Consider the following 26596-nt stretch of genomic DNA (forward strand, 5'->3'; position numbering starts at 1 on the left):
TCCCCCACCCAGGCTAAATACTGATATATCAAAGTATTTAAGGGCATATAAGATAAAGTCACTCACACTGCCCCATCCACCTCCAATACTCTCTTAACACCCATGACTCACAATCCAGTTGAAAAGAACTAGTCATTATCACCCATTTTTTTAAACATGAATTTTGTAATCATATGTCCCTATTACTTTCCAAGATAAGTACACTGTCTATATTGTAGCTTATGTACCCCAAAGAAAGTTCGGAAAGCAAAGCACCAAGATTTTCATTCAAATCCTTTAGTTTTCCAGTCTGTTTCTCAATACAGTACTTTTCATATATAATAGCCACAACCCATAAATGTCCTCTTACTACCACAAGTAATTAATCATCTATTTTCTACTTCCTTCCTGTACTACCATTTGAGAATTCTATCATTATGCTACCCAATACTCGTTTGCCATTATAGCTTTAGAGACGCAATTTAACACTGGACAATACTGTTTCTACAATCCTCACTTTTCATGAGTAGACTACACGTCACCATTTTAACTTCAGCAATAAAAATAACAAGATCAATATTTTCTATGTGAACTAAAAAAGATTTTCACTAATAATCATTACATAGTTCTGTTATTTAGACAAAAATTTTCAAACTCATGGGGCTTTGAAATTACAAAGTTCAGAGGAAAATCAACAAAACTCAGGCTCTTAGTACAATTAATACTCGACACTTTTCTAACTAACCACAAAGAATGCTTTGCACAATATAAGCTTCTTGGTATAAAATGAAGTACGTGCATTTGGCAAACATTATTGTTATACACGTTGTACACACTACTCTTTTGTGTACCACTATTAATTTATTACAATTTAAACAAATAATGCCCAATAAAGCAACAATTTACTGAGAAAAACAAATACAGGTAAAGGCAAAACACACTCCAATTTTTTTTGCACCAGTCCAGATAACATGAGAGGTGCTAACCCACTTACTGACCTACAGGTACAATCTTGTAGACATCATCAAGAAAATTATACTGGACCTTGTACAGGTGCTTGTTCCTTCCTAGGACAGAGCTTCAGATCCTTCTGTTCTTCAACCTGGTTTGTATCATTAAGCAGCCCTTCTGGGCATAATTTAAACTGCAGCATTCCTGGTTTTTCTGTGGTATCTTTCAGAGGTAAAACACTCTTGGATTTCTCTTCCCGGCTCTTCTTTTTATCTTGATTAAGCTTCCTGGGAGAATCATCTAATTTTGTGAGATAAAGACTTTGCCGTTCAGTGCATTTAAATGCAACTCTGTTCAGATAGGGTTTCCCTTGATTCTTTGTTTGGTGACACATTTGGTTGAATTTGGCTTCATTATTTATACTGGTTAAATTTTTGTCTAATTTGGTTTTATCAAGACATTTTTTATCAGGCTGCTTTCCAACAACTTTTCCTTTAACATTTCGAGAAGTGTGTATTTTCGAGTCCTCAGCAAGGTGGGTTTTAAGGTTTTTAACATGGTTTAAGTTTAATGATTCTTTAGCAGTCTGTGCACTGCTACTGTTCCTCTCATTCGATTTCCCACAAGTTTCTATTTGCTTGGAAAGTTTACTGGGTTTCATGTACTCAGAATCAATTGCTATGTTTTTCATTTTCTCAATTACACAACTATTCTTTGGTGCTTTGTTACCCATCACTTCTTTATGCTTCTGCCTTTGTAAACACTCCTTTGATATTACAACTCTATTAATTTTACATGAAACATCCTTCAAGTCTGAGGACTTAGTATTTGCATTGGAAGATTTCATTAAATTTTTGGGCACGTTAATTTCCAGGTTTGTGATCTTCACTTCTAATGATACTGTCTTTTCTTTAATACTGGTTTTTTCACTTGGATTTGACAAAGTATTACATAATTTGGATGTACTTCCCACATTTTCATTCTGTTCCTGTTTATCAAGTTTCTTTTTCTTTATTTCACTATCAACTGTGGCCCCTAGGTCTAACTTCCTTTTTTTCAAAAGTTTATATCTGGAGACATCTACTTTAAATTTAATCTTTTCTGGTAATATTGATTGTTTCGAAGAACCATTCTTATTCTTCCCATGAAGATCTTTATTTGCCATTAAAGCAGTCTTGGGTTTTAGTGGATGTACAATTTGTGCTGTATGTTTCCTCTGCAGGCTCTCTTGAGAATGTTGGTCATAAAACTTCATCATCTTATTACTGGAGTTAAAGGTTACCTCATGGAATTTCAGTTTTTGTTTTCTTTTTTGAGGGTGGGGAAAGGAGTCTAGTTTTTTATCACTTTTAGATAACGATTGACCAGATAATTCTTGCTCTATCCTTACTGAGCTATGTTTTGTTCTGAATTTATCTTTTGTATTTTTACTTTGTTCCGTTGCAGGAAAATGCTTTTTCTTATCTAGATGCGTAAGAGGAAACCTCAAATTGTTATTTGGAGTACTCGTATGTTCAACAGTAGGGACACCTCTATTAGAAGTTGTCTCTGCTTTACAACTGTTGGTCTCCAAAGAGGAACACTGGTCTTCCTTTTTTTCTTTCTCTGAAGGTGAGGTCTCAGTGGCATTGCACTGACATTGGGGTACTCCTTCATAAATCATAGAGAGCCAACCCAGTGCACAGCAGTGGATGTCATCTTTCTCTGAGTCTGGCAGTACTGAATCACAACTTTCTCCTTCTGTCTGTGCTTGGGGATCACTCTGACTCCCTACTTTTGTGACAGGTTTCTCCATCTGAGAAGTTGCTGGAATCTCTGTGTCACGCGGTTGCTCATCCTGTTCAGGAAATAATTCTTTCATTTGCTCTGAGCTTAATATTGTAATCTGTATTTGGTCAGTTGAGCCTTTGGAGTCACAACTGGTTTTATCAGTAGTTTCAGCTTTTTTTGATATTTGGTCTGTTGTTTGTTGGCCCACAGAACCATCATGTGTGTTTACCGCTTCAATGCCATAAGGAAACTCTTTTAAAAGTTCCGACAGTTGATCACATAGGTATACGTCGGATGTCTTATCGCTGGAAATCTCATTGCCTATAGGATCTTGGAGAATATAATTATAGGATGCATCAGTGTTTTGAAGATAAATTTCCTTCTGCAAAGTAGGTAATGAATAACACCTATCAGTAGTCCTGCTCTTGTTTTTAACGACACATTCCAAATTATGCTCTGCTTGAATACCCTTATTCACATCAACATACTTCAAAGATGATGATTCTGGAGGTTGCAATGACTTTGAAAGATCGGCTATTTTAGGTGAAGCATGTGTGGACTGTACCAATTTCTCTTTTTGAAAATCAAAGTCTTTTTCAGTAATTTTATCTAATTGTTCTTTTTCTTGTCCACTATTTATCACTTGATGATTGGAGAGAGAAAGTTTCTGTGGCTCAACCTTTTTCAAAGGACGAGAATCAAACATCTTTGCTATCTGGGAATTATAGGACGTATCACTTTCAACAAGGGAACAGACACTGGTTATCTCCTTTTTAATGATAAACTCCATTTTGTGTTCTACTTGAATACTTCTATTTGCATCAACACACTTCAAAGCTGAGGATTCTGGAGATTGCAATGACTTTGCAAGATCGGCTATTTTTGGTGAAACATGTATGGACTGTACAAATTTCTCTTTTTGAAAATCAAAGTCTTTATTTTCAATATTTTTATCAAATTGTTCTTTTTCTTGTCCACTATTTATCACTTGGTGATTGGAGAGAGCAAGTTTCTGTGGCTCAACCTTTTTCAAAGGAGGAGAGTCAAACATCTTTGCTATTTGGGAATTATAGGACGTATCACTTTCAACAAGAGAACAGATACTGGCAATCTGTAACATGTCACCATCACTCACAGGGGTACTGTCCTTACACAAGACTTGCTGATTATCACTCAAATCCAGGCAGACTGATGTATCTGTACTCGCAAGAGAGTGGACATCTGGTTCTGATTTGATGTGCTTTCCCTGACTAGCATTAGGTGATCCTTCTGAATTGTCATTAGTCAATTCATTCTGCTTTTCTTTCTGAGTTAATGGGAAAATCTTGGTTGATGATGTAGTACTTGCCACAGGACCATCAGCATCAGCTTTCAAAGAACCTGTTAATGTTGTATTTTCTGCTAGTTGATCTTGTAAGCTACAAACACTACCTTCTTTAATAACTGGATACACTGTTTCAGGTAAAGCTTCAGGTGTTAATCCCTTGACAGATAATGTGTTCACATCTAAAAGAATTAAGGGTGGCACTACAGCAACCTGCAGTTCTGGTCCTTTTGTTGTATTTGTACCTGAAGACTCATAGTTCTGCACTACTGCTGACGAAGCTGTTTCTTGTGAGCTTTTTATGGTTTTATTCTGAGAATTCCCCACAACTGCCCAAGGACTCTTACCACAGATGACTTCTACAGGTTTAGGCTTTCCAACTGCTATTGTGTTTATCCCTGACTCCTTACACAGTTTTTCTTCTGTAAGTTCTGATGGTTGCTTTTTCCACAGGGAAAGACATGTTGCTAGCAATTCCATGGAACAGCGATTGTCTGTTTTACAAGACATTCCATTTGTTGAGGATTGATGGTCAAGGCCAAAAGAGTTGTCTGAAACCTTGCCATTGATATCAGAAGTACTTTCCATGGTTTTCAAGTTTCGTTCGTTACCAGTGATTTGGGTCCTCTGATTCATTTCAAAACAGTTCGGTTTAGAATCCCGAATAATTTCACTAGCATCTTTTAAGAATTTTTTCGGCGTTTTATCTTCTGACTCGAGGAGCTTGAGAAGCAGTGGATTTTTGTTTGGATGTTTTAAAGTGCATTCCTCAAAGGGTGTTGACTGGGAACAAGAAATTGTTTCAGAATTTGTTGGCCAATTTTGTTCACCTCTGACAAAATTTTCTGATGAAAATTCGGTGTTATTCAATGTTGTCTGAGTTGTGTCAACAACTGGTGCCTTCAAAGAAGGCGAAACTTTCAAATCATTAAACCGGTCCGGCATTGGCAACTTTTCTGAACAGAAAGAATTTGGTAAAATGGAATTGACTTGGTTAAATTTTCTGCAATTAATTTCTTGAATGTTGGAAGTCCAGGTACAGTGTGTTTTATTTGTTTTTTCTGCAGATTCCATCACTCTTTGTGGTTTATCCTCTGAAATCTCTAGAGTTACTGGGGTTGCCTGTGGTCCACATTGCATTTTGGCACTTTGCTTCAGAGACAATTCAGAATTCTGAACTGATTCACTACGAGGGGTATTACTTGTTTTATGACAACCTGCTGCCATCAAAAGATCCTTCTTTATCTTAATTTTCATTGCAAGTTCCGAAAACTTCCTTTTCATTTCTACTAATGCTTTAATATCCTTCACTAAATTTTCTTTTGTAACATTTGTGTCCAGTACTTGATTTGAAGTTGGATTGCAAGAGTCTATTCTTTTATCTTGATTATTTTGAGCAAGACGCTGCACACCATCCACAGAAGATCTAATATTGGCATTTTCTTTCATATTACATGAATTTCCAACCATGCTGACTTTTTCATTAGGAGTACGCCATTGCTGTTGAAAGCCTCTATAAAAGTTTTCCCTTTTTTTTTTAGGTAAGTGCGTTTCTTGATTCCAAGGAACTTCCACAGCCAAGTGTTTGACAACATGCTGAGTACTTTGCAAAGGCTGACTTGCATACTGACAGTCATAACTAGGAAGGCGTCTACTGTCAGTTTGAGTAAAGGCATATTGATGTGACTGTAGAGTTGCATTTTGCTGTAACCGTAAAGACAGTGCAGGATTTGGAAACTGATTATTTTTAACTTGTAATGATGTAGATGCCATGGGGTTTTGTTTCTGAATAGTAGGATCTTGCAAATAACTTTGCTGTGAAAAACAGTACTGATTTGGAAGCGGTCTGGGAAAAGTCAGTCCATCAGATGTATACTTTTGTGCCCACTCAACCTGTTGCTCTGAAAAAGATGGGTTAAATCTTTGATTTCCTTGATAAGTTACAGGAACCCTTACAGAATTAGAAGGGGCAATTTGTAGCTCCATAGAATAGGTACCTGATGTTACAAATTGATTCTGTAGTGCATGTATATTGGGCATATTATCTCCAAAACCAGCCTGGTTTGATACAGTTATCCCTGTATGAGAAAGCAGAGGATTCCTCGTTGTTGAGTTCATCCACGCATTTTCTGTAACTCCTGAAGATGTGTGTAAATTATGATTTAGTTGTTTGTGTCCCTTAACATTTGTATATGTTATTCTTTCAACTGAAGTTTGTGAGGCCACAACTGTTTCATCATGCATTTCAGAAACAGGGATTTGTTGAGTTTTATAATTTCTGATGTTGTGCACTGGCTGTGAAATTGGATTTGAATTAATGGAATACATGCATGCTTCCTGTTTACTTCCAGCATAGTTAAAAGAACTTTGAGATACCGAGTTAAGTGGGTTTATTAAAGGCTGGTGCAAAAAAGATGCTTGGCTTTTAGGATACGGTGGTGGCAATGTAACACTTTCTGGTTTTTCATTCCAGTTCATCGTTGATTTGGTGTAGAAGCAAGGTATTAAAAATCAGTTGTTTTGGATGTCAGTAACCTGGAAGAAATTAAAGATCTTTTATCAAAGAGTTGCTTTGCACAGACAGAACTTCTATCATCATAATTCTTGAGACCTCATACTAGACAAAACCTCATCTTTAATTTGGGGAAGAGTAACTAGCAATGGAAGAAATGCAACAATAAATGAGACAAATGTCAATAATAGAAATTCACTGTACACAATACAGCTGGCATTCTGTTTTGTATGTTTAAGTGGCAATTACTTTCTGCTTCTACTTACTTAAACTATTTTTTTATTCAAAGTAACCCACGTTCACTGAAAAAAAAAAAAAAGTTCAAACAAAACAAAACAGTACATAGGAAAAGTCCTTATTGTTTCCCAATATCTCCCTCTACAGTGGTATCTAATGTTACCTTATATTTCAGTAATCTTCCATACATAAACAAATGCCATATTCATAAATAAAAATCCATCTTAAAAAAAAAAAATTGGAACCCCACTTCTATAGTATATGCCCCAAAGAATTGAAAACAGGGCCTCAGATTCTTGCACAGCAATGTTTACAGCAGCATCATTCACAATAGCTAAAAGGTGGAAGCAAACCAAGTGTTCACCAACAGATGAACAGATAAACAAAATGTGGTATATCCATACAATGGAATGTAATCAGACATTAAAAAGAATGCAGTTTTGATGTATGCAATAACATGGGTAAACCTTGAAGACATCATGTTGAGTGCAATAAAAACCAGTTACAAAAGGGCAAGTATTGTATGCTTTCACTGTTATGAAATACCTAGAATAAGCAAATTCATAGAGAAAGAAAGTAGATTACAGGGAGAACAAGAAATGGGGTGTTACTGCTTAAGTAGTCTCTGCTTGGGACAATCAAAAAGTTTTGGCAGTAGATGGTGGTGATGATAACAAAGCACTGTAAATGTAATTAATACCTCTGAATCGCACACTTAAAAATTGTTAAAATGGGAAATTTTATAGTATATACCACCACAACAGAACTTTTAAAATATTATTTAAATAACAAAATTAAACTCAATTTCATAAACACATGAATAATACACCCAATAAAGGCAGAATATACAATCTTTCCAAATGTATACAGAATTTTCAGCAATATTTACCATATGATCGGGCCATAAAGCAAATCTCACATTTCAAAGGATTAAAATAATTCAAATTAATTCACAGTGAGATTAATCTAGAAATTACAGGAAAAAAGATAAGCAGAAAATTGCCAAATAATCAGTAAATAAGCAATGCACTTCCATATAACTTAAGAATAAGTTATAACATTAAATGCATGTTTAAAAAAAGAGGGAAGGTTGGAAAATAATCTCCATATTTATCTCAAGAAATAAGAACAAGAACAGCAAATTAACCCAAAAAAGAAAATGAGCAGAAATAAACTAAAAATAAGCAAACATAAAAATAGAGATCCAAAAAACACAAGATCGTTCTTTAAAAGTTGTAATAAAAATCCATAAGCCTCTGACAATACTGATCATGAAAAAAAAAAATAGTATGAGGAAAAGAAGCTATCACAGACATTAAAATTGTTAAGTATTGAGTATCTTCACATCAATGCACTTGAAATGAACAACTTCCTTAAAAAATACAACTAACCAGGAATGACACAAGAAAATAAATCTGCATTTAAAAACCCTTTTCACAAAGAAAACTCCAGGCCAGGACTTGACTGGAGAATTCTACCAATTATTTAAGGAAGAAATAATCCAGTATTATGTAGCCTCTTATAAAGGATAAAAGAGGGACATTTCACAAGTCAATTATTAAGAGGCTGCCACACTTTTGTTACCAAAAATTGAGAAGGAAAATCACAAGCCAATGTCTCTCAGGAACATACATGCAAAAATCCTAAACAAATCAAGTGATATATGAAAAGGATAATACATCACATGACCAAATTGGGTTTATTTCAGGAAAAAAAAAGGTTTGTCATCTGAAAATTAATCGAAGTAATTTACAGGAACAAACTAAAGAAACATCAGATGATCATCTCAATAGATGCCCAATAGGAACATCTGATAAAATCCAACATCCAATCATTTGAAAACCAGCTTATATCAAACTAAGAATAAAAACTTCCTTAATTTTGATAAAGAATGTCTATAAAAATTTGGAGTAACAAGACAAGGATGCTATGATTGACCCTTCTATCCTGAATTGCACAGGAGATCCTACCTAGTAAAATAAGAAAAGGGCTAAAAGTATAAGAATTGAAAAGGAAAACATAAAACGGTGTTTTTAGAAGAAAATCCAAAAAGAATCTAAAGATCTTTTAGACCTATTATAAGTAAATTTATTAAAATCCCTGAAAACAAGATCAATATAGAAAAAATACCAGCAATAATTCAGGAAATAATGTTTTCAATACCATAAAAAAATCAAATACTTAGGAAATCTAATGAAAGATGTGCAAGACTCCTAATTAAACTGAAAGTATACATCATATTCAACTATTTAAAGACAATATTAAAGATGTCAATTATCTCAAAATTTATCTACAGTTTTAACACAACCCCAACAAAAATCCTAGCAGATTTTTTTTGTAGAAATTAACATCCTGATTCTGAAATTTACATGGAAATGCAAAAAAGGCAAGAATGGCAAAGACAACTTGAATAACAATAGCAAAATGATGGAGAATAACTAGATATCAAGACTTTGGCACTGGCAGAATGACAAACACACCAACAGAACAAAACATTTCTGAAACAAACTCTCATAAGAAAAGATGACCTTTTTGATAAATGATGCCAAAAGACAACACATTTGTGTACTTAGTACATTTTGCTTTAATAAAATTTTTATTAAAAAAAATTCTGCTAACACTTATGTGACCACTCTTACTCATGTTAGGATTGTGTTCCACACACTACAGCAGTTTGGTCTAGATTACAAAGTAAGGGGCAGAATGGATCATAGTGTACTTACTGACAGAAGAAAAATAAGGTTGAAGGCATATACTTTTTTAGATTAAATAGAAGATCCTCAAGTAAAGGATTTTTATATTCCTCATATACCTTCTCCCAGGAAAGCTCCTTAATAAGACGACTGATCAGGTAGAATGATAAACAATATATCAGGCAGCAATGCTACTGAGACTTAATGATGCCTAAACTCTCCATAACTCTAAAGTGAACTTGGGAGTGGGGACCCATGGGTAGGAATAGAAAGAATCTTTATGTGCTGTTTGAGTTATTTCTTATTTTTCTCTCTCCCTCTCCTTTGCTGGCACAGAAAAAAAAACTGAAGCTCAAAAAGCCATCCCTGAACTACCTAAATTGGAGGGAGGGAGAAAATGCAATGGGGGTCAAAAGCTTTCTTTAGACTGACTAGTAGGAGTACAATGGCAGGCTTTAAAGATATGGGAACAATATATTCTTAGAGAACTAAGAGATTTTTTTGGAATGCATTGAACTATAGATTACCATAGATAGTTTCCATGGTCCATCATTATTAAATTCCCCCTGGAAAAATTAACTCTTGTTCCAAAATCTTTGCACAACCCTTCCCCCACCCCCGCCCCCGCCCCAGCAGCACTAACCGACAAAAGTCCTGTGTAGCTTCTCTGCACAGGAGCAGCTGAAAGTGTCCTGGAGACAGAAAAAAAAAACAAAACAAAACAAAAAACTGGTAGACTGATTTTACTTCACGAACACAAACAAATATATCACACTAAACGCTACCTAGCAATTCTATTTCATTTAAGTAATATTTTTTTCCCATTCTCCAAAGACTTCCTCTCCTCCCTGATCCCCAGCTGCCATCCATTGACCCAGACCTGAGCAGTTGTGCCCCCCTCCATCCCGGGAGACTGGCCACAACAGGATCTCTTTCCCTGATCTTTTAGAATATCTGCTAAAGGTTTCTGTTGTGCCTGAGCCTGTGTTTCCACAACACACCATATAGCAACTCCCTCCATATACTGTCCCTACTAGATTAGATCATACACACACACACACAGACTCCAGGATGGCCAGTATTAAAAAAATAAAACCACCTGCCTAGGCCCCACATTTTTCACCTCTCTACTCCCACAGTCTTAGTCTGATTCTTCCATGCTCCTTCAAAGGGGAATCTACATATGCTGCTTGAATCACCTCTTATTCTGGTCCCTTTGTTCTTTAAAATTGAGAGATTAAAAACAAAATACATGAAGCTACTTGTTACCTACAGGTATAATGCTCACACTCTCTCTATCTGGCAGCTCCCTGGGCAGGTACTATGGATTATTAGATCCTACAGTCCAAGGACTGCTGTCAAGTTGTAGAAGAGTAAACGGATCAGCACCTCTGTATGGGGAGTAGGTGCCACCATGTCAGCAAAGCACTGGATTCTTATTCCATGGTTCAGGGAAATTTCCCCAGGAACATCTTTGTCATGACTGGCTACAAGTAAATTAGCAAATCCTAAACTTTTACCCTTGATACAGATAGCACAGTTTGGTTCTACAAACACCACTCATCTGGCTGCAGGTTTTACAGAAACACAAAATAGGCAATTCTAATATGTGGATACTGATAGAATGTGGCGGTCCTCACTGGGAAGCAAGTAACCGTTGTGTACTGATGTTGATAAGAAGCTACAGCCAAAACAGGGGGACTTAATGAGTCATAAATTCACATATACATACTCTACTGGTAGAATCCATGGAGGCTTCCTGTTTGTCATCTTGAAAATATTATTAAAAACTCTTTCTACGTGGGTACTGTGATGATTGAATTGTTTCTGGCAAAAAGTTGAAGGAAAGAGAGTAAAATCTAAGACTGAATTTTATTTTACAATTTTTAAGAAATTTTATGTCGTAGACTTATCTTTACATGTCCAGATGAGATTTAAATGTCATCTATTAATACTATTATTGCTTCCTGTGAGAATACTGGGAATAAAGCAAGTCACTAACTAATGAATACAAAGTCATAAATGGCAAGTTGTGAAATGCAAAATTTGTGAAGCAGGAAAAAAAAGTGAAATTCAAAGTATAATACTGTGGATGTGGATTATCACATGAAGATTTCATAAAGATTTTAACCAAAGTTAAGAAAAATTTTGTGAAAAATATTTTTTCATTTTAAATATTCTATATCCAAATGATACAAGGAATGTGGCTTAAATGAAAAACTGTCAACCCGGCAACTTCCTTTACATAGAAATCAGTCTTACGATATTAAAGAATTTTATAAAGCAAAAAATCTTAACACCTTTGAGAATAATCAGTATTACTATCTATTGTACACACGAGCACAAGCACGCTGTGGCAACCTGTGGCCTGAGCAAAACAGGCCTGCAGATCTTTGGTGCACAGCAGTCTGCGAGAGCTAGGCAGCTAAATGTTTAACCTATTGTCTTTGTAAGCCAGTAAAGAGAAAAAGGGTAAACTGATCTTAAAATGTAACTTTATGGGAAGCAGGCAGGAAGTGAGAGTAGCTCTTAGTCTCACAAAAAGAGCAAAACATAATTGTTCAAGTGTTATTCTAGTCCTTCTACATCACCCCTCAGGTCAGAGTGACCTGTTCCTGCATCTATGCTCCCCCCGCCCTTAGGAATGCCTTTGTCTAAAACCCTTATAAAATGGCTTGCTGCCCTCTGAAGCGCGGGGTCGATTTTCCCTGCGAAAGCGGTACCTGCCCGGCAAGAGAAAAGCCATTTGAATTCTGCCTCCCTATGAGTAAGCCCCAAATAAAGCTCATGTTTCAGCAAATGCTAGGCATTCTCTTTGGTCTTTTGACTGGTAAAGCCCCCTCTGGCCGTGACACACACGTACACAAATGAACAGAATGAACTTTATAAAAATAATATCAATATGTAAAACAGTACCAACTCAAACTAGAATCCAGAGAAGGAACTGCTCCACTGACAAAAACATTGCTAAAATATCAATTTATATGGCCTTGTCAATCTCCTATAATACCCCAATATTGACAGCACGGAAGCCAGGCACTCTAAATGAATACCAGTTTGTACAAGATCTCTGAGCTATCAACCAGATTGCAGAAGATAGCCATCCTGTAGTCCCAAATCCATATCCTCTATTCACTATACTACCTGGAGATTTCTGCTGGCTCACAGTCCAGATTTGAAAGATGCTTCTTACTGTATACCTCTTGACCCGGAATCTCAAGAACTTTTTGCTCTTGAATGGGAAGACCCCATTACTAATATAAAACAACAATATTGTTGCACTCTTCTTCCATAGGGATTTAAGAATGTTCTCAAAATATTTAGAAAGGACTTAGCTTGAGGTTTGAGAGAATGACATTTCCAAGGAGTATTATTACAAAATGTAGATGACATCCTATTTGCAAGTTATACTAAAGAATCATCAGATAAAAATATAATTCGAACTCTGAATTTCCTAGCAGACTGAGGCTATAAAGTTTCAAAGAAAAAGGCCCAAATTTCAAAACTATCAGTAAAATGTTTGGACTCTGAATTATCCAAAGGACAGAGAAACCAATTACCACATAGGAGGGAAGTCCTGGCCCAGGCATCAGAATCACTTACAAGAAGGCAGCTTTGGGGATTCTTAGGAATGGCAGGTTTTTGCAAAATTCGGATCCCTAATTTTGGACTCACAGTAAAACCATTACATGAAGCTTTAAAAGGATATGAACAGGAACCTTTAGACTGGACCAAAGAATGTAAAAAATGCCTTTTAGAAAATAAAAAGCTTTTAACAGCCTCAGACCAAAGAAAACATTTTGATCTTTTTTGTTCACGAAAGGCAAAGAATTGGACTGGGTGTACTTACCCAAAAATTAGAAAACATCTGGAGTCCCAAAGCTTACTTTTCCAAACAGACAATACTATACAAGGATGGCCAGTTTGCCTGAGAGCTGTAGCGGCTACTTATGATATTCTCAGAGGCCAAAAAAATTCACTTTAGGACAACCAACCACTGTATATGCAATACACTGTGTACTGCCATTATTAGAACAGAAAGGCAGATACTGGCTCACTGCTGGACAATTAGGTAAATACCAAGTTATTCTGTTAGACAACCCAAACATCACCATAAAAGCCTCTTCCAGTCTGAATCCAGCTACTTTACCCCCAAGTAGAGAGGAAGAACCTATACACAACTGTACACAAATAACTGATGTAGTTTATTCTAGCCATCCAGATTTAGTCTATCAACCTTTACAACATCCAGATGTGGAGATATACACTGACAGAAGCCATTTCATGAAGCAATGACGTCAAAAAGCCAGGTATGCAGGAGTAACCTTCCAAACAATGCTGGAAAGCAGAGCCCTCTCACTGGGTACTTTGTACAACAGGCAGAACTCAATGCACTCACCGAGCTTTACCTTTAGGAAAAGGACAAAGAGTATACATATACACAGACTCCAAATATGCTTTTAATATAGTCCATGCTCATGGAGCCGTTTGGAAAGAGGACTCAACATATGGCAAAAAGGGTATCAAACATGTGAACATAATTTTAGGCTTGTTAGAAGCAATAATGTTTCCTAAAGAAGCTGCCATAATACATTGTTACAGTCATCAGAAAGGAAAATCGGATTCTATCAAAGGTAATCAGATAACAGATTTAGAAGTAAATACAGCAACGAGGTCAAAAGACCCAGTATCATCACTGATACTACTTCTAATACCAGACGTGAAACTAAAGAATTTTCCCTCCAGTACTCAACTTAGGATTTGCTGAGAGCAAATGAACAGGGCTTCACTTTAGAAGAGACAGATGCTGATTATCAATCTAACTCTCCATACCAAGAAACCAAGGAAGGATGGATTTATAATAAAGATGGAATAACTCTTATTCCTGAATATTAAATGAAAAAAGTTCTTACTTACACCAAAGAACCCATTATGGAAGCGATGCCATGTATCAGTGGCTGAAAAACTATATTATAGGACCTAAAATGCAAAGGCCCATCCAGAAAGTAACTCAAAGTTGTTTAAACTTGTTCCAAGAACAATCAAAGACTGGACCTCCTTCCCCTATCAAGGCAGTTCAAGCAAGAGGCACAACTCCAGGTGAAGAATGGCAAGTAGACTTTACTGTTCTACCTACAGCTTGTGGAAATCATAAAAATCTCCCTGTTTTTGTAGATAAGTTCACAAAGTGGAACTTTATGGGTGGAAGCCTTTCCCTGCAGAACAGAATAAGCTTCAGAAGTGGCCAAAGCACTTCTGCAAGAGATAATTCCATTGTTTGAAATCCCGTTCTCAACACAAAGTGATAATGATGGTGCTTTTATGGCAAAAATTTCACAGGAGCTGCCAAGGAGCTTTAAGCACACACTTAAATGTACAGGAAAAACAGAGAAAATGAACCATATCTTGAAGAAAACAGCCAAATTCTGTCTAGAAACTAATCTCTCATGGGACAGTACTCGTAATGGCCTTAATGTGGGTAAGAGCAGCACCCAGAAGCAGGCTCCTTTGAAGCCCCTTTGAAATGGCATATGGGAGACCGTTTCTAAAGCAAGGAGGTATGTATTCCGGGACTAACCCAGTCCAAGAACTAGGAACTATAAAGTATATTCAATCATTGGGAGCCATATTAGATTCAGTTCACCAGTATGCCTCAGGTCGGCTCTCCTTTCCTACAGATACCCCTTGGCATCACTTTAAACCTGGGGACTGGGTCCTGCTAAAGAAACTGAAATATCAGCATCTGACATCAATTAGAAGCGAAGTGGGATGGTCCCTATGAAATTCAATTAATATGTACTCCTCTGTCAAACTAATAGGAGTAAAACTGTGAAACTGTGAATACACCATAACAGAATAAAGATAGCACCCCCTAACCAGTCTCTCTTTCCTAGACCTCTTCACAGGACTAGAACCAGGAATGAAATTGCCAGGTATACTGAAGGAAGAGAAGAATCCAGCAAAACTCTGGCGATCGGATAGTGTGAACCCCTCAAAGACTTAAGATATATCTTCAAAAGGACAGATAAATGCTAACAGATGTGAAATTCCATATATAGCCTTTATTCTTGCTTGGGTGGTATTACTGATATTCAAAACTTTAATGGACATCTGTGTTTTACTGTCTTTGCCTCCTATCCCAGACTTGCCAATACAGACTGGCAGAAAAAAAACAGTACTCCAGCTAAAATCTGAAGTCAGAGAATATGGGCAACTGCAGTTTAAGAAGTTCCATTCCCTGGCTCTTAGGACCAATAGCCCTTTTCAGCATGAAGAAGCCAGTGCGGTCGTCACCCAAGTTCCTCAAGACTGAGGAATAGACAAACAAAAGGGGGAATTGTAACTGAGCATATAACTATAGTTGTGACTCATTTAACTAGGACCCAACTACTTACTGGCCGTATGTATTTTAATGTAGCTGAAAGCAAATACTTGTAACTATTATAACCCACTGAACTGTAACCCAGATGCCTTGATGCTTGCTTTACTGTAACTTAACATCACAATAATCTCACAACCCTGTACTTGTCCTCTCGTCTTATTTTGTAACTTAGAAGTCTTGTAATTCAGCTAATAGGCCCTTAATGTTTATTAATGCTATTCATGTTATTAATAAAGAAACCTGAGTCAACCCACCCTAATTCCTGGTCTATCTCACTAGATGAAGCCAGATCAAGTTTTAGTAATGGAAGGTGGTAAGGGTACCGGAACATGGTAAATGTTATTAATCCCACTGAGTGGTATGCTTGGGCATGGATGAGATGGGAAAGTTTATGTCGTATTATGTTCTCAAAATTAAAAGAAAGAAAAGAAAAGAAAAAAGGTCAAGAGACAATTACAATTAAAGCATATATGATCCTGCACAGGATCTAACAAGGTGGGGAGAAAAGGCTCAAAAGGAAATTGCTGGGACATATGAAAAAACTGGAACAGACTGTAAGCTTTATATCTATTTATATTTCTTAAACTGGATAGCTGCGCTTAAGGTGGATACATAAGGGAATACCCCTGTTCTTAGGAAATGTCCATGGCAGTATTTTAAATGTTCAAGGAGTATGATTCATACAACTTATACTCAAATGTTTAGCAAATAGATTGATGAACAGACAGATGGACAGATAGATAGACTGATAAATTGATGGACTGATACAATGATATGGCAAAAGTGACAAAATGTTAAAATTGGTTTATTGGGTATCTGGGGCAACAGGGGTATGCCGGAGTTCTCAGTTTGGAGTTTGTATTATTTTTGTAACTGTCCTGTAAGTTTGAAAGCATTTCAAAATAAAAAGTTTAAAATTAAAAAAGAAAATTACTACAAAGCCACAGTAATCAGAATACACTAACTGAAGAATAAACATACAGATCAATGGAACAGAGTTAAGGATCCATAAATAAACTGTGACATTTATGTACAATCAATGTTGGGACAACTGGGTATCCAAATGCAAACAAATGATGTTGGACCCCTTCCTCATACCATATACACAAATTAACTCAAACTGGATCAGAGACCTGAATGTAAGGGCTCAGATGTATTTTAAAAGAAAGCCATCAGTGTAAATCTTTTAGACCTTCATTCAATTAGGCAATGTTTTCTTGAGTACATCAAAAGCACAAGTGACAAAACAAAACAGATTACTTGGCCTTCATCGATATTAAAACCTTTTGAGCGGCATATAATATCATCAAGAAAATGAAAAGAAAGAATGCGAGAAAATATTTGCAAATGATATATCTGGTAAGGAACTAGTATCCAAAATACATGAAGACTTACAACTCAACAAAAAAAAACAACTCAATTTAAAACGAGCAAAACATTTGAAGAGACATTTTCCCAAAGATATATCGAGAGTCAGTAAGCACATGAAAAGATAATCGACATCATTAGTCATTAAGGAAACTCAAAAACCACAATGCAATACTACTTCACATTCCCTAAAATGGCTATAATAAAAAAGAGACAAGAGTTGGCAAGAATATGCACAAAGCAGAACTCTCTTACATTGCTGCTGAGAACGTAAAATGATGCAAATGCTTTGGATAATCATTTAGCAGTTCCTCCAAAAGTTAAATAGTTACCATATGACCCAGCCATTCCATTCTGGGTATATACCCTAGAGAACTGAAACTGTCCACATAAAAACTTGTACATGACCACAGAAGCGTTATTCATAATAGCCAAAAAGTGTAAACAACTCAAATGTCCATTACCTGATGAATGGCTAAACAAAATGTCTTCTATCCATATGACAGAATATTACTTTGCAATAAAAATGAGGTACATACATTCTTCAACATGAATTAATCTTGAAAATATTGTGCTAAGTTAAAGAAAACAATTGCAAAAAGACCATACGTTATATAAAATGTCCAGAATAGGCAAATCTATACAGACAGAAAGTAGATTAGTGGTTGCCTAGGGAAGGATATGTCTCACAAAAGACAAGTTCAAGCCTTAATTTGTATTCCTGTAAAGAGTATCTTTGAAAATGTTAAGGTGAGTCAGTGTGCGGACTCATTTGTGAATAGGATCTTTAAAGATCCTATTTAGGTGTGGCAAAACTGAATCAGGGTGGGTCTTAATCTGAATTACTGAAGGCCTTATAAAGAAAGGACATTAGAGTCGAACCTAAGATCGTGGCTAGGTGAGACAGGGCAAAAAAACACCTCCATGAAAAATACTAGATAAAAGCCAGAAAGTGACCCAGAACACCAGTTTCAGCTATGCACCAGCCAGACAAGGTCTGCTAAATCAACAGGGACCACGCATTTGGTGAAACCAGGAATGCGCATTCTGAAACAAGTAAGAGAGCCAACAGAAAGTCCCGCGGCCCTGCTGCAGTGTGGGGAAACAATGGGTTGGTGTTGAGATGGACTAGTTCTTTTAAAAAAAAAAAAAAAAAAAAAAACGGGAGCCGCTGTGGTTACGACAGTGAGAGCCGCTTAGTGAAGCACGGCAGGAGCGGGCTGGGCCAAGTCTCAGTGTCTGGCGTGGAGGATAGCCCACTGCCGATTGACCCGGGGCCAGGGGGACAGAGGGGAGCCAAAAAGAGAAAGAAACTGCGCCCCTTGCACCCATCTTCCCAGCGGGCTGGAGACGCTCCTGCCCAGGCCAGAGCTCTAGCCCAGAGCCAGTCCAACGGTCCCAGTGTGACAGGGAGTGATTCCCGCAGCACCGCACACACACCACAATATCGGCCATGGTCAGCAGACTTTAGTGCACCCACAGCTAATTGCCCCAGAGCTGGGAAGTCGGAGCTTTGCGAAAAGGGGGAAAGTAACATCCCCCATTCAACCATCTTTAAAGTAGGCTGGGAATGCCCCTGCACAGCCCGGCAGCCCAGGGCTTCCCTGGAAGCCGGTGAGCACTTGTGACGTGACATAACCTTCCCTCAGTGGATGTCCTGGAAGAGCACGGCTGGGAAGGGGGACCCACTCGGAAATCCCAGGGACCCTACGCCAATACCAAGGACTTGTGGGTCAGTGACAGAGACAATCTGTGGCAAGACTCAAATGACGGCTTAGGCTCTTGCAACAGCCTTAAATCTCCGGGAACACCTGGGAGTTTTGATTATTAAAACTGCCCTGCCTCCCTAACTACCCAGACACACGCCCCACATTCAGGGCGGACAGCACCAACAACACCCCAAAACTTAGTGCACCAGCTGAACCCCACAAGAATCAGATCCCCACACACCACAAAGACAAAGTTGGGGGGAGAACTGACTTGAGGGGAATAGGTGACTCACGGATGCCATCGCTGGTTAGTTAGAGAAAGTGTACACCACCAGGCTGTAGATCTGACAAACTAGAGACTGGTATTCTTTATATCCTGAAAGACCCCTATAAGTAAAGCAAATGCCAAGAGGCCAAAAACAACAGAAAATCTTAAAGCATATGATAAAACCAGATGATATGGAGAACCCAAACCCAACACCCAAATCAAAAGATCAGAAGACACACAGTACTTGGCACAATTAATCAAAGAACTACAGACAAACAACCAGAGCATGGCACAGGATATAAAGGACATGAAGAAGAGCATGGCATAGGATATAAACGACATAAAGAAGACCCCAGAAGAGCATAAGGAAGAAACTGCAAGAGTAAATAAAAAAATAGAAGATCTTATGGAAATAAAAGAAACTGTTGACCAAATTCAAAAGACTCTGCATACTCATAATACAAGATTAGAGGAAGCTGAACAAAGACTCAGTGTCCTCGAGGACCACAGAATGGAAAATGAAAGAACAAAAGAAAGAATGGGGAAAAAAATTGAAAAAATTGAAATGGACCTCAGGGATACGATAGATAAAATAAAACGTCCAAATTTAAGACTCATTGGTGTCCCAGAAGGGGAAGAGAAGGGTAAAGGTCTAGAAAGAGTATTCAAAGAAATTGTTGGGGAAAACTTCCCAAACCTTCTACACAATATAAATACACAAAGCATAAATGCCCAGCGAACTCCAAACAGAATAAATCCAAATAAACCCACTCCGAGACATATTCTGATCAGACTCTCAAATACTGAAGAGAAGGAGCAAGTTCTGAAAGCAGCAAGAGAAAAGCAATTCACCACATACAAAGGAAACAACCTAAGACTAAGTTGTGACTACTCAGTGGCCACCATGGAGGCGAGAAGGCAGTGGCATGACATATTTAAAATTCTGAGAGAGAACAATTTCCAACCAAGAATACTTTATCCAGAAAAACTCTCCTTCAAATTTGAGGGAGAGCTTAAATTTTTCACAGACAAACTAAAGGGAGCCCTACCGACAGAGAAACAAAGAAAGGAGAGAGAGAAAAATTTAACAGACATATATAGAACGTTACACCCCAAATCACCAGGACACACATTCTTCTCTAGTGATCACGGATCTTTCTCCAGAACAGACCATAGGCTGGGACATAAAACAAGCCTCAATAAATTAAAAAAAAAATTGAATTTATTCAAAGCACATTCCCTGACCACAACGGAATACAAATAAAGTCAAGAACCATCAGAGACTTAGAAAATTCACAAACAACTGGGGGGTAAAAATGAGGGGGAGATGAAAACATTCCCAGATAATCAAAAGCTGAGGGACTTCATCACCAGTAGATCAGTCCTATGAGAAAGGCTAAAGGGAACTGAGCAAGCTGAAAGGACGGGACACTAAACAATTGACTGAAACCACATGAAGAAATAAAGATTTCCAGTAAAGATCACATGGTAAATATAAATACCAATATTACTGCATTTGGATTTGCAACTCCACTATTTACTTCCTACAGGATCTAAAACACTTAAACGGTAATGACAAATCAGTGGTTTTGGACTCAATGTAAAATATGTAATTTTTGACAAGAACTACATAAAGGTGGGGGAATGGAGGAGTACAGGAACATGGTTTACGTGTCCTATTGAAGTTAAGTTGGTATCAAAAAAAAACAGATTGTTATAGATTTAAGAGGTTATATTTAAGCCCCACAGTAAACACAAAGAAAGTATCAGAGAATATGACCATAGAGACGAAAAGAAGAGTATAGGTTACGAGAAGTGGGAGAAGGGGCAATGTGGAGTTAAGAAATGAGTGTAGGGTTTCTGTTTGGGGTGAAGGGAAATTTCTAGTAATGGAAGGTGGGAAGGTGACAGCATTGCAACATTCTAAATGTGATTAATCCCACTAATGGAATGCTAGGGAGGGGTTGGAATGGGAAGATTTAGGCTGTATATATGTTTCCACAATTGAAAAAAAAAAAAGGACACTAGGAGGTAGTGGTCAGAGAAAGCCACAGACGATCACACGACAGAGGCAAAGATAAAAGCCAAGGAACCCCAAGGATCATGGCCAGCCATGACCAGAACACAAACAACCCTGGGACAAAGCATAGCCTTACCAACATCTTGATTTTGTACTTCTCACTTTCAAAACTATGAGTCAATATACACTTGTTGTTTAACCCAATGTGTGGTATGTGTCATAGCATCTCTGGCAAACTAAGACAAAGGGAGAAGGGGGAGTGACTGCAAATGAATATGGATTCTTTGGGGGGGGGGTGAAGAAAATGTTCTAAAATTGATTGTGGTGATGGTTGCACAAATCTGTGAATATACTAAAAACCACCGAATTGTATCTTGAGAGTGGGTAAATTGTATGGTGGTTGAATTATATCAGCAACTGGAGTTAAAAAAAAAAGAAAACAAACACATAGCACTTCCTGGCCCAAGTGATGAGCACACAGATGCACACATGACCCAATCTGAGTCAATGAAATTTAATTATAGGACTTTTGGTAGAGCAACCAGATAAGCAGCATGGTCTATGCAACTTGAAGCTGGATGGACATGAACCTGGATACAGTAGGGCTACCAAGGGGGGGGGGGCTCCACCTGAGAATGAAGCTAATACAGACAACTGCAGAGCTCAAAGACACAATGTTCAAGTGTCGAAAACATTCCTTCAGACCATGGATCCAGCCAAACCTGAAGGTCATGCAAGCTGAACTTTTGAATTATGCAGTCCAATGTATTCCCTTTCGGGGTTTAAAAAAATAATCTGCTTATAGATTCTGTTTCTTAAAACTTAAGCAGACAATACAATTTCTTAATAATGCATTTTGCAATCTTAACTACAAGTTAAAGACTTCATTTACAAATGAAGCCTTCTAATTTGTTACATGTCAGGATAATCTCATTAAATCTTCCTAAACATTATAACTATGAGCAGAAAATGTAGTTATAATCACCCTTGAAACTTTTACCTCAACAGGTCAGCCTGCAACTTTGTCCTTCATTAACAAGTACACTTAAGATCACAAGAATGTAAGCAATGCATAGGTGCCTCTTCCTTATCCCGATAAGGAGAACCTCAACAAAGCATTCAGATTTCTTCAAGATCCACAAGATTACTTCTTTCTTTACAAGGTTTCTTACTAAGTAAATTTCAACTTGCATTTCTAAAACCAGAGTTGGTAAACTGATCTCCATCTCACAATCCATTCTCTTTATCTCAAACTGAATGCATTCCACGTATGTTTTCATATTGTAGTATGTCTCCAATCCTTTTTTCTGGGGGGAGGGGTGGTTGTGGAGGGAGTGTCTGGTTAATATAAGTAAAAAAAAAAGCAAGATCATTGATATTCAACTTCATAAATACATTTTTAAACAATAAGATCAATTCCCTAAACATCCAAAATTCTATTGTGTACAAGATACTGAGGTAGACACACTGTTATCTCCATTTTACAGATGAGAAAACTGGGGTAGAGAGAAGTTGAGAGACTTTTCCTAGGCCTGATAGCCAGTGAGTGGTAGAGCCAAAATCTGAACCTCCGCAGTTTGACTGCAGGGGCCATGGTCTTAATCATTACAGAAGGGTTCCTAACACCAGCTTGTTGGTACAGAATGGAAGCCCAGGAGACCATCATCCTAACACCTTGGCTGCATGAACCATTCTCCCAGAGTGTGCTGTGTTCCGCCCACCCCCAAGTGCCAGATAAAATAATACAATAAATAAAAACAATGAAATAAGAAATACAGCACACAGAGAATAATCTTAATAGACCCCACCCCCTTCAACTATAGTCACCTCACTATAAACTCCTCTTCTTTATCTTGCTACAATGGACAACTGAATTCTCAGTACCATGTCAACAATATTATTTCCTCTCAAGCTTTGTTATCAAATCCACTGTGTGTCCTGTACTTCCTTTAATTTTTAACCAAAGCCAGATTCATTCTGAATTCATAATTTTCTTCCACAAAGGGTAAATTACTCCACAGGAGAGTGTCAATAATCATTAGTTAAATCAATAAAGGCTTCACAAAGTTGACACGCTTACCTTTAAATACGATTTTACCATTCAATTATTTTATGTTTCCATCTCCCTCCAAACATGTCAATCTCAGTCCCCCTCCATACATACATTGTTTGCTTGTTTAATCCTAGAGACAGCAAGACATTTCATAATTAATGAAAAGCACATGCTAATTTGTTTATTTGGTATACGACTGCAACTGTAAAAGGTTATTTGGATAACTGTGTCGTTTAAGGTTGCACCTAAAGAATACTGAGTTTGAAGTCTTGTTAAGTGCGCTAACCATCAGAAAGAGAAACTAGGTCTGGCCTCAAAATAACACTCACTTTTTAAGTTAGAATTCATGGGTGTTCCCACAGGTTCATTATTAAGTACTTAACACGATTTACAATCATGTTAATCTCAAACCACAAAAACAAGCTCGGCAGCCCGCCCATTAAAATGCACCCCAAACTCATACATATCACCTGCTTTTCTCTTTTGAAGGTTGGCACTGAAAGTATTACAAATAAATTGTTTTCACTGAAACAATTCCCCGAAAGCTTGCCGCTAAACTCAAGACCCTAAGGACATTTTTTCAGGGAATCCGCGTCCCTCGAGAACACCTGAACTCGGGATGCATTTGTGCATTTAAAAATGTCTGGAGCAACTAACTATTGCGGAGGAACAGAAAGCATCTTCGGCACAGTAGCGTTCGCGGGCCACTTGGAGATGCGAGTAGAGCAACTCTGCTACGGGAGGTTTTAGCATAATGGAGGCGCGGGGGCGGGGGGGGAACACTCGGGAAATGGTAAAAGCCAAAGATTTTTTTTTTCCTTCACCCCAGCGATACAAAGCAACTCTTCACATGCCCCCGTCTAACCAAGCGCCTCGTAGTTTAACAAAATGCGTACTCGCGCTCGCCACCCGCGACCTCTACGGTAAAGAGTAAGATAATTTAAGGAAAGCAGCCAGAGAGGCACCGCCCTCCGGGTGGAGAGTCCCGGCGTCCCCGGCGGGCTGCGAGCGCAGCGGGCGGACCGGGCTTCGGGCAGCGGACTGCGGGGACGCGCGAGCCTGCTGGACCGAGGCCCAGAGCCGCCCGGCCGCCCGCCCGCGCGCAAGCCGCAATACCGTCCTCGCCGCAGAACAAAAGCGCCCGGCCGCCGCGCCCCCAGACCTTCCCCGCAGGCACGCCGGGGTCCCCGCGTCCTCCGCCCCACCGCCAACCCCAGAAGGCGAGCGAGGGGGCGCAGATAACCGTACCCACACTTACCGACCACCATAGATCCAAAACCCGGCAAGCGAGCAGGACGCAGCCCGCCTCCCGGGCCCCAGAGTTTAAGTCGACACGGATCCGCCTCCAGGGGCGGGCCGAGGCGCGAGGCCCCGACTCCTTGAACAGCTGGCCCCGCCCCGGGCTCGATGGCGGCAGCTGAGAGGTCTGCGCCGCCGCAGTCCTAGTGCCGCCGCGGTGAGGTGTAGCGCCGCCGTGAGGTGCGGAGCCGCAGACAGCGCCAGGGATTGCAATGCACGTTCACGAAGCTGATGGGGAAAATGTCTCTAGGGCTGTGCTGAGGAAGTCACGGACACGCTCAGCAGCCATCTCCCAGCCCTCGTCTACTCCCTCTTTTTCCCCTCTTGCTGGTTAGCATGCAGATGTTTTGATATGTTTCCATTTAGCAGCTGGGGGAGACATTAGGTCTCAAGAGTAAAAAACAAGCTACCCAGAAATAGCACCCAAACAGGTGGGAACCATGCACAAAAGATGCTGATACACGCTTTTTACTCAGTGGCAGAGCCCTCGCCCCCTGGGGTGTATAAAAACCCAACACTTGTGCAGCATGGGTGTCCCTCATCTCTGACATGCAGTCAGGCATGCCTGTGGAGCCACCATCTACCTACCCTGATTAGAGCAGTTGGTCTTTCCAGGGGACCAACCACATGGGACTTCTTTCCCTGCCCTTTTGGCCCCTTTGTGCTGTGTAAATAATAAAGTGATGATTTGCTGAAAATCTCTGTTGTGCCTTAGCCTGTGTTCCCACGATGTACTGTGTGGCAACTCACTCCAAACCCACTTCTAGACGTAGACCCAAATGAATTGAAAGCAGGGACTGAAAAGACATTTACACAACTATGTTCATAGACACATTATTCACAATAGCGAAAGGTGGAAGCAAACCAAGTATCCATCAACGGATGGCTAAACAAAATGTAATATATGCATCTAATGGAATGTTAAGTATACATGCTACAACATGAATGAACCTTGAAGCCATCATGTTGAGTGAAATAAGTCAGATACAAAGGGTCTCCACTTATATGAAATAACTAGAATATGCAAATTCATAGAGTAGTGTACAGGTTACTAGAAGGAAGAAGAGGAATGGGGACTTAAAATGCATAATGGATTCGGGGTTTCTGTTTGGGGTATTGTAAAGATTTTGGTAATGAGTGGTGGCGAGGGTAGCACAATGCTGAGAATTCAATTAATCCCACTGAATGGTATGCTTGGGAGTGGTGGTGATGGAAATGTTTATGTTGTATATATGTTGCTATGATTTTTTTTTTAAGTTGATTAGAGATCTGCAGGATGAGCCATACAACTAGCTTCAGGGCTTGGAAAGTCTGTCACATGGAGAAACTAGGAAATTCCTTATTTTGGTTCCACAACATTGAAGTCAGGAATGTGTTCCAACTGGACTATACTAGATTTTTGAGAGTGATTGATGGGGAAATGTTCATGCCCGAATACTTTATAACCATAGTGTATATTGTAAAACTTCTAGATTGATGTGGGACACTTGGCTCAGGAAACAGGTTGTCATGCAAAAATGAATTCATAGTATAGGGAATCTTGTTGCCGAAAGTCTGATAAGGGCCCAAAAGCCCTAAAGAAGGCTTAATGCCCAGCAAGGCTAAATTCCTAGAAAGCTACATCTTTCTGCCATGTACCCTTCTCTGCACTTCTCCCATTCCTTTAAATAAGTAAATCTTGTTTGATTTTCCAACAATCTTAGGTGTGTTCACTAACCCTAATCTACAACTGACATTCATCAATGTAGTAACCCCTAAGGGTCCACAAGTAAGGAGACTTTCAAAGGGAGTGCACAATCTCAGGGTTGACCTTTACATTTTCTTTCTCTTAAGATATTTACAACCAGTGTGCCAATGTCCCTTGTTATCTAATTGGTGAAGTTAGGCAAAGATGCCCTCAAAAGATTAGGTTGTTCTATGCCATGTACCCTATCATAAGTTATGGATCCTTTCCCCATGTTTCCCAACAGTCAAAAGCAGAGTCACTGAGATACATCAAATTACTTGGACTACCAAAGCTATCTCAATCAT

The 26596-nt window shown here is 38.6% G+C and overlaps 1 protein-coding gene across 5 annotated transcripts in view; it reads right to left on the bottom strand.

Moving 5' to 3' along the window:
• Window positions 1-24613, bottom strand: part of RESF1 (retroelement silencing factor 1) — a 28530-nt gene extending 3917 nt beyond the window's left edge. For 2 of the 5 annotated variants that reach the window (XR_005218298.1, XM_037845618.1), the window contains exons 1-4: window positions 24525-24613; window positions 23294-23396; window positions 10110-10158; window positions 1024-6559 (exon numbers count right to left, since the gene is read on the bottom strand). Coding sequence is in view for 4 of the 5 variants with exons in the window: in XM_037845618.1 (XP_037701546.1) it covers window positions 1024-6502 (5479 nt within the window). In the remaining variant the exon portion in view is untranslated. Of the gene's footprint in view, window positions 1-977; window positions 6560-10109; window positions 10159-23293; window positions 23397-24524 lie in introns of all 5 variants that reach the window. The other 3 variants (XM_037845621.1, XM_037845619.1, XM_037845620.1) reach the window with 3 other exon arrangements.
• Between the last annotated feature and the right edge of the window lie 1983 nt (window positions 24614-26596).

This window comes from Choloepus didactylus, chromosome 8 (genome assembly GCF_015220235.1).
Source record: "Choloepus didactylus isolate mChoDid1 chromosome 8, mChoDid1.pri, whole genome shotgun sequence".
In the NCBI taxonomy this organism is placed as follows: Eukaryota; Metazoa; Chordata; class Mammalia; order Pilosa; family Megalonychidae; genus Choloepus; species Choloepus didactylus.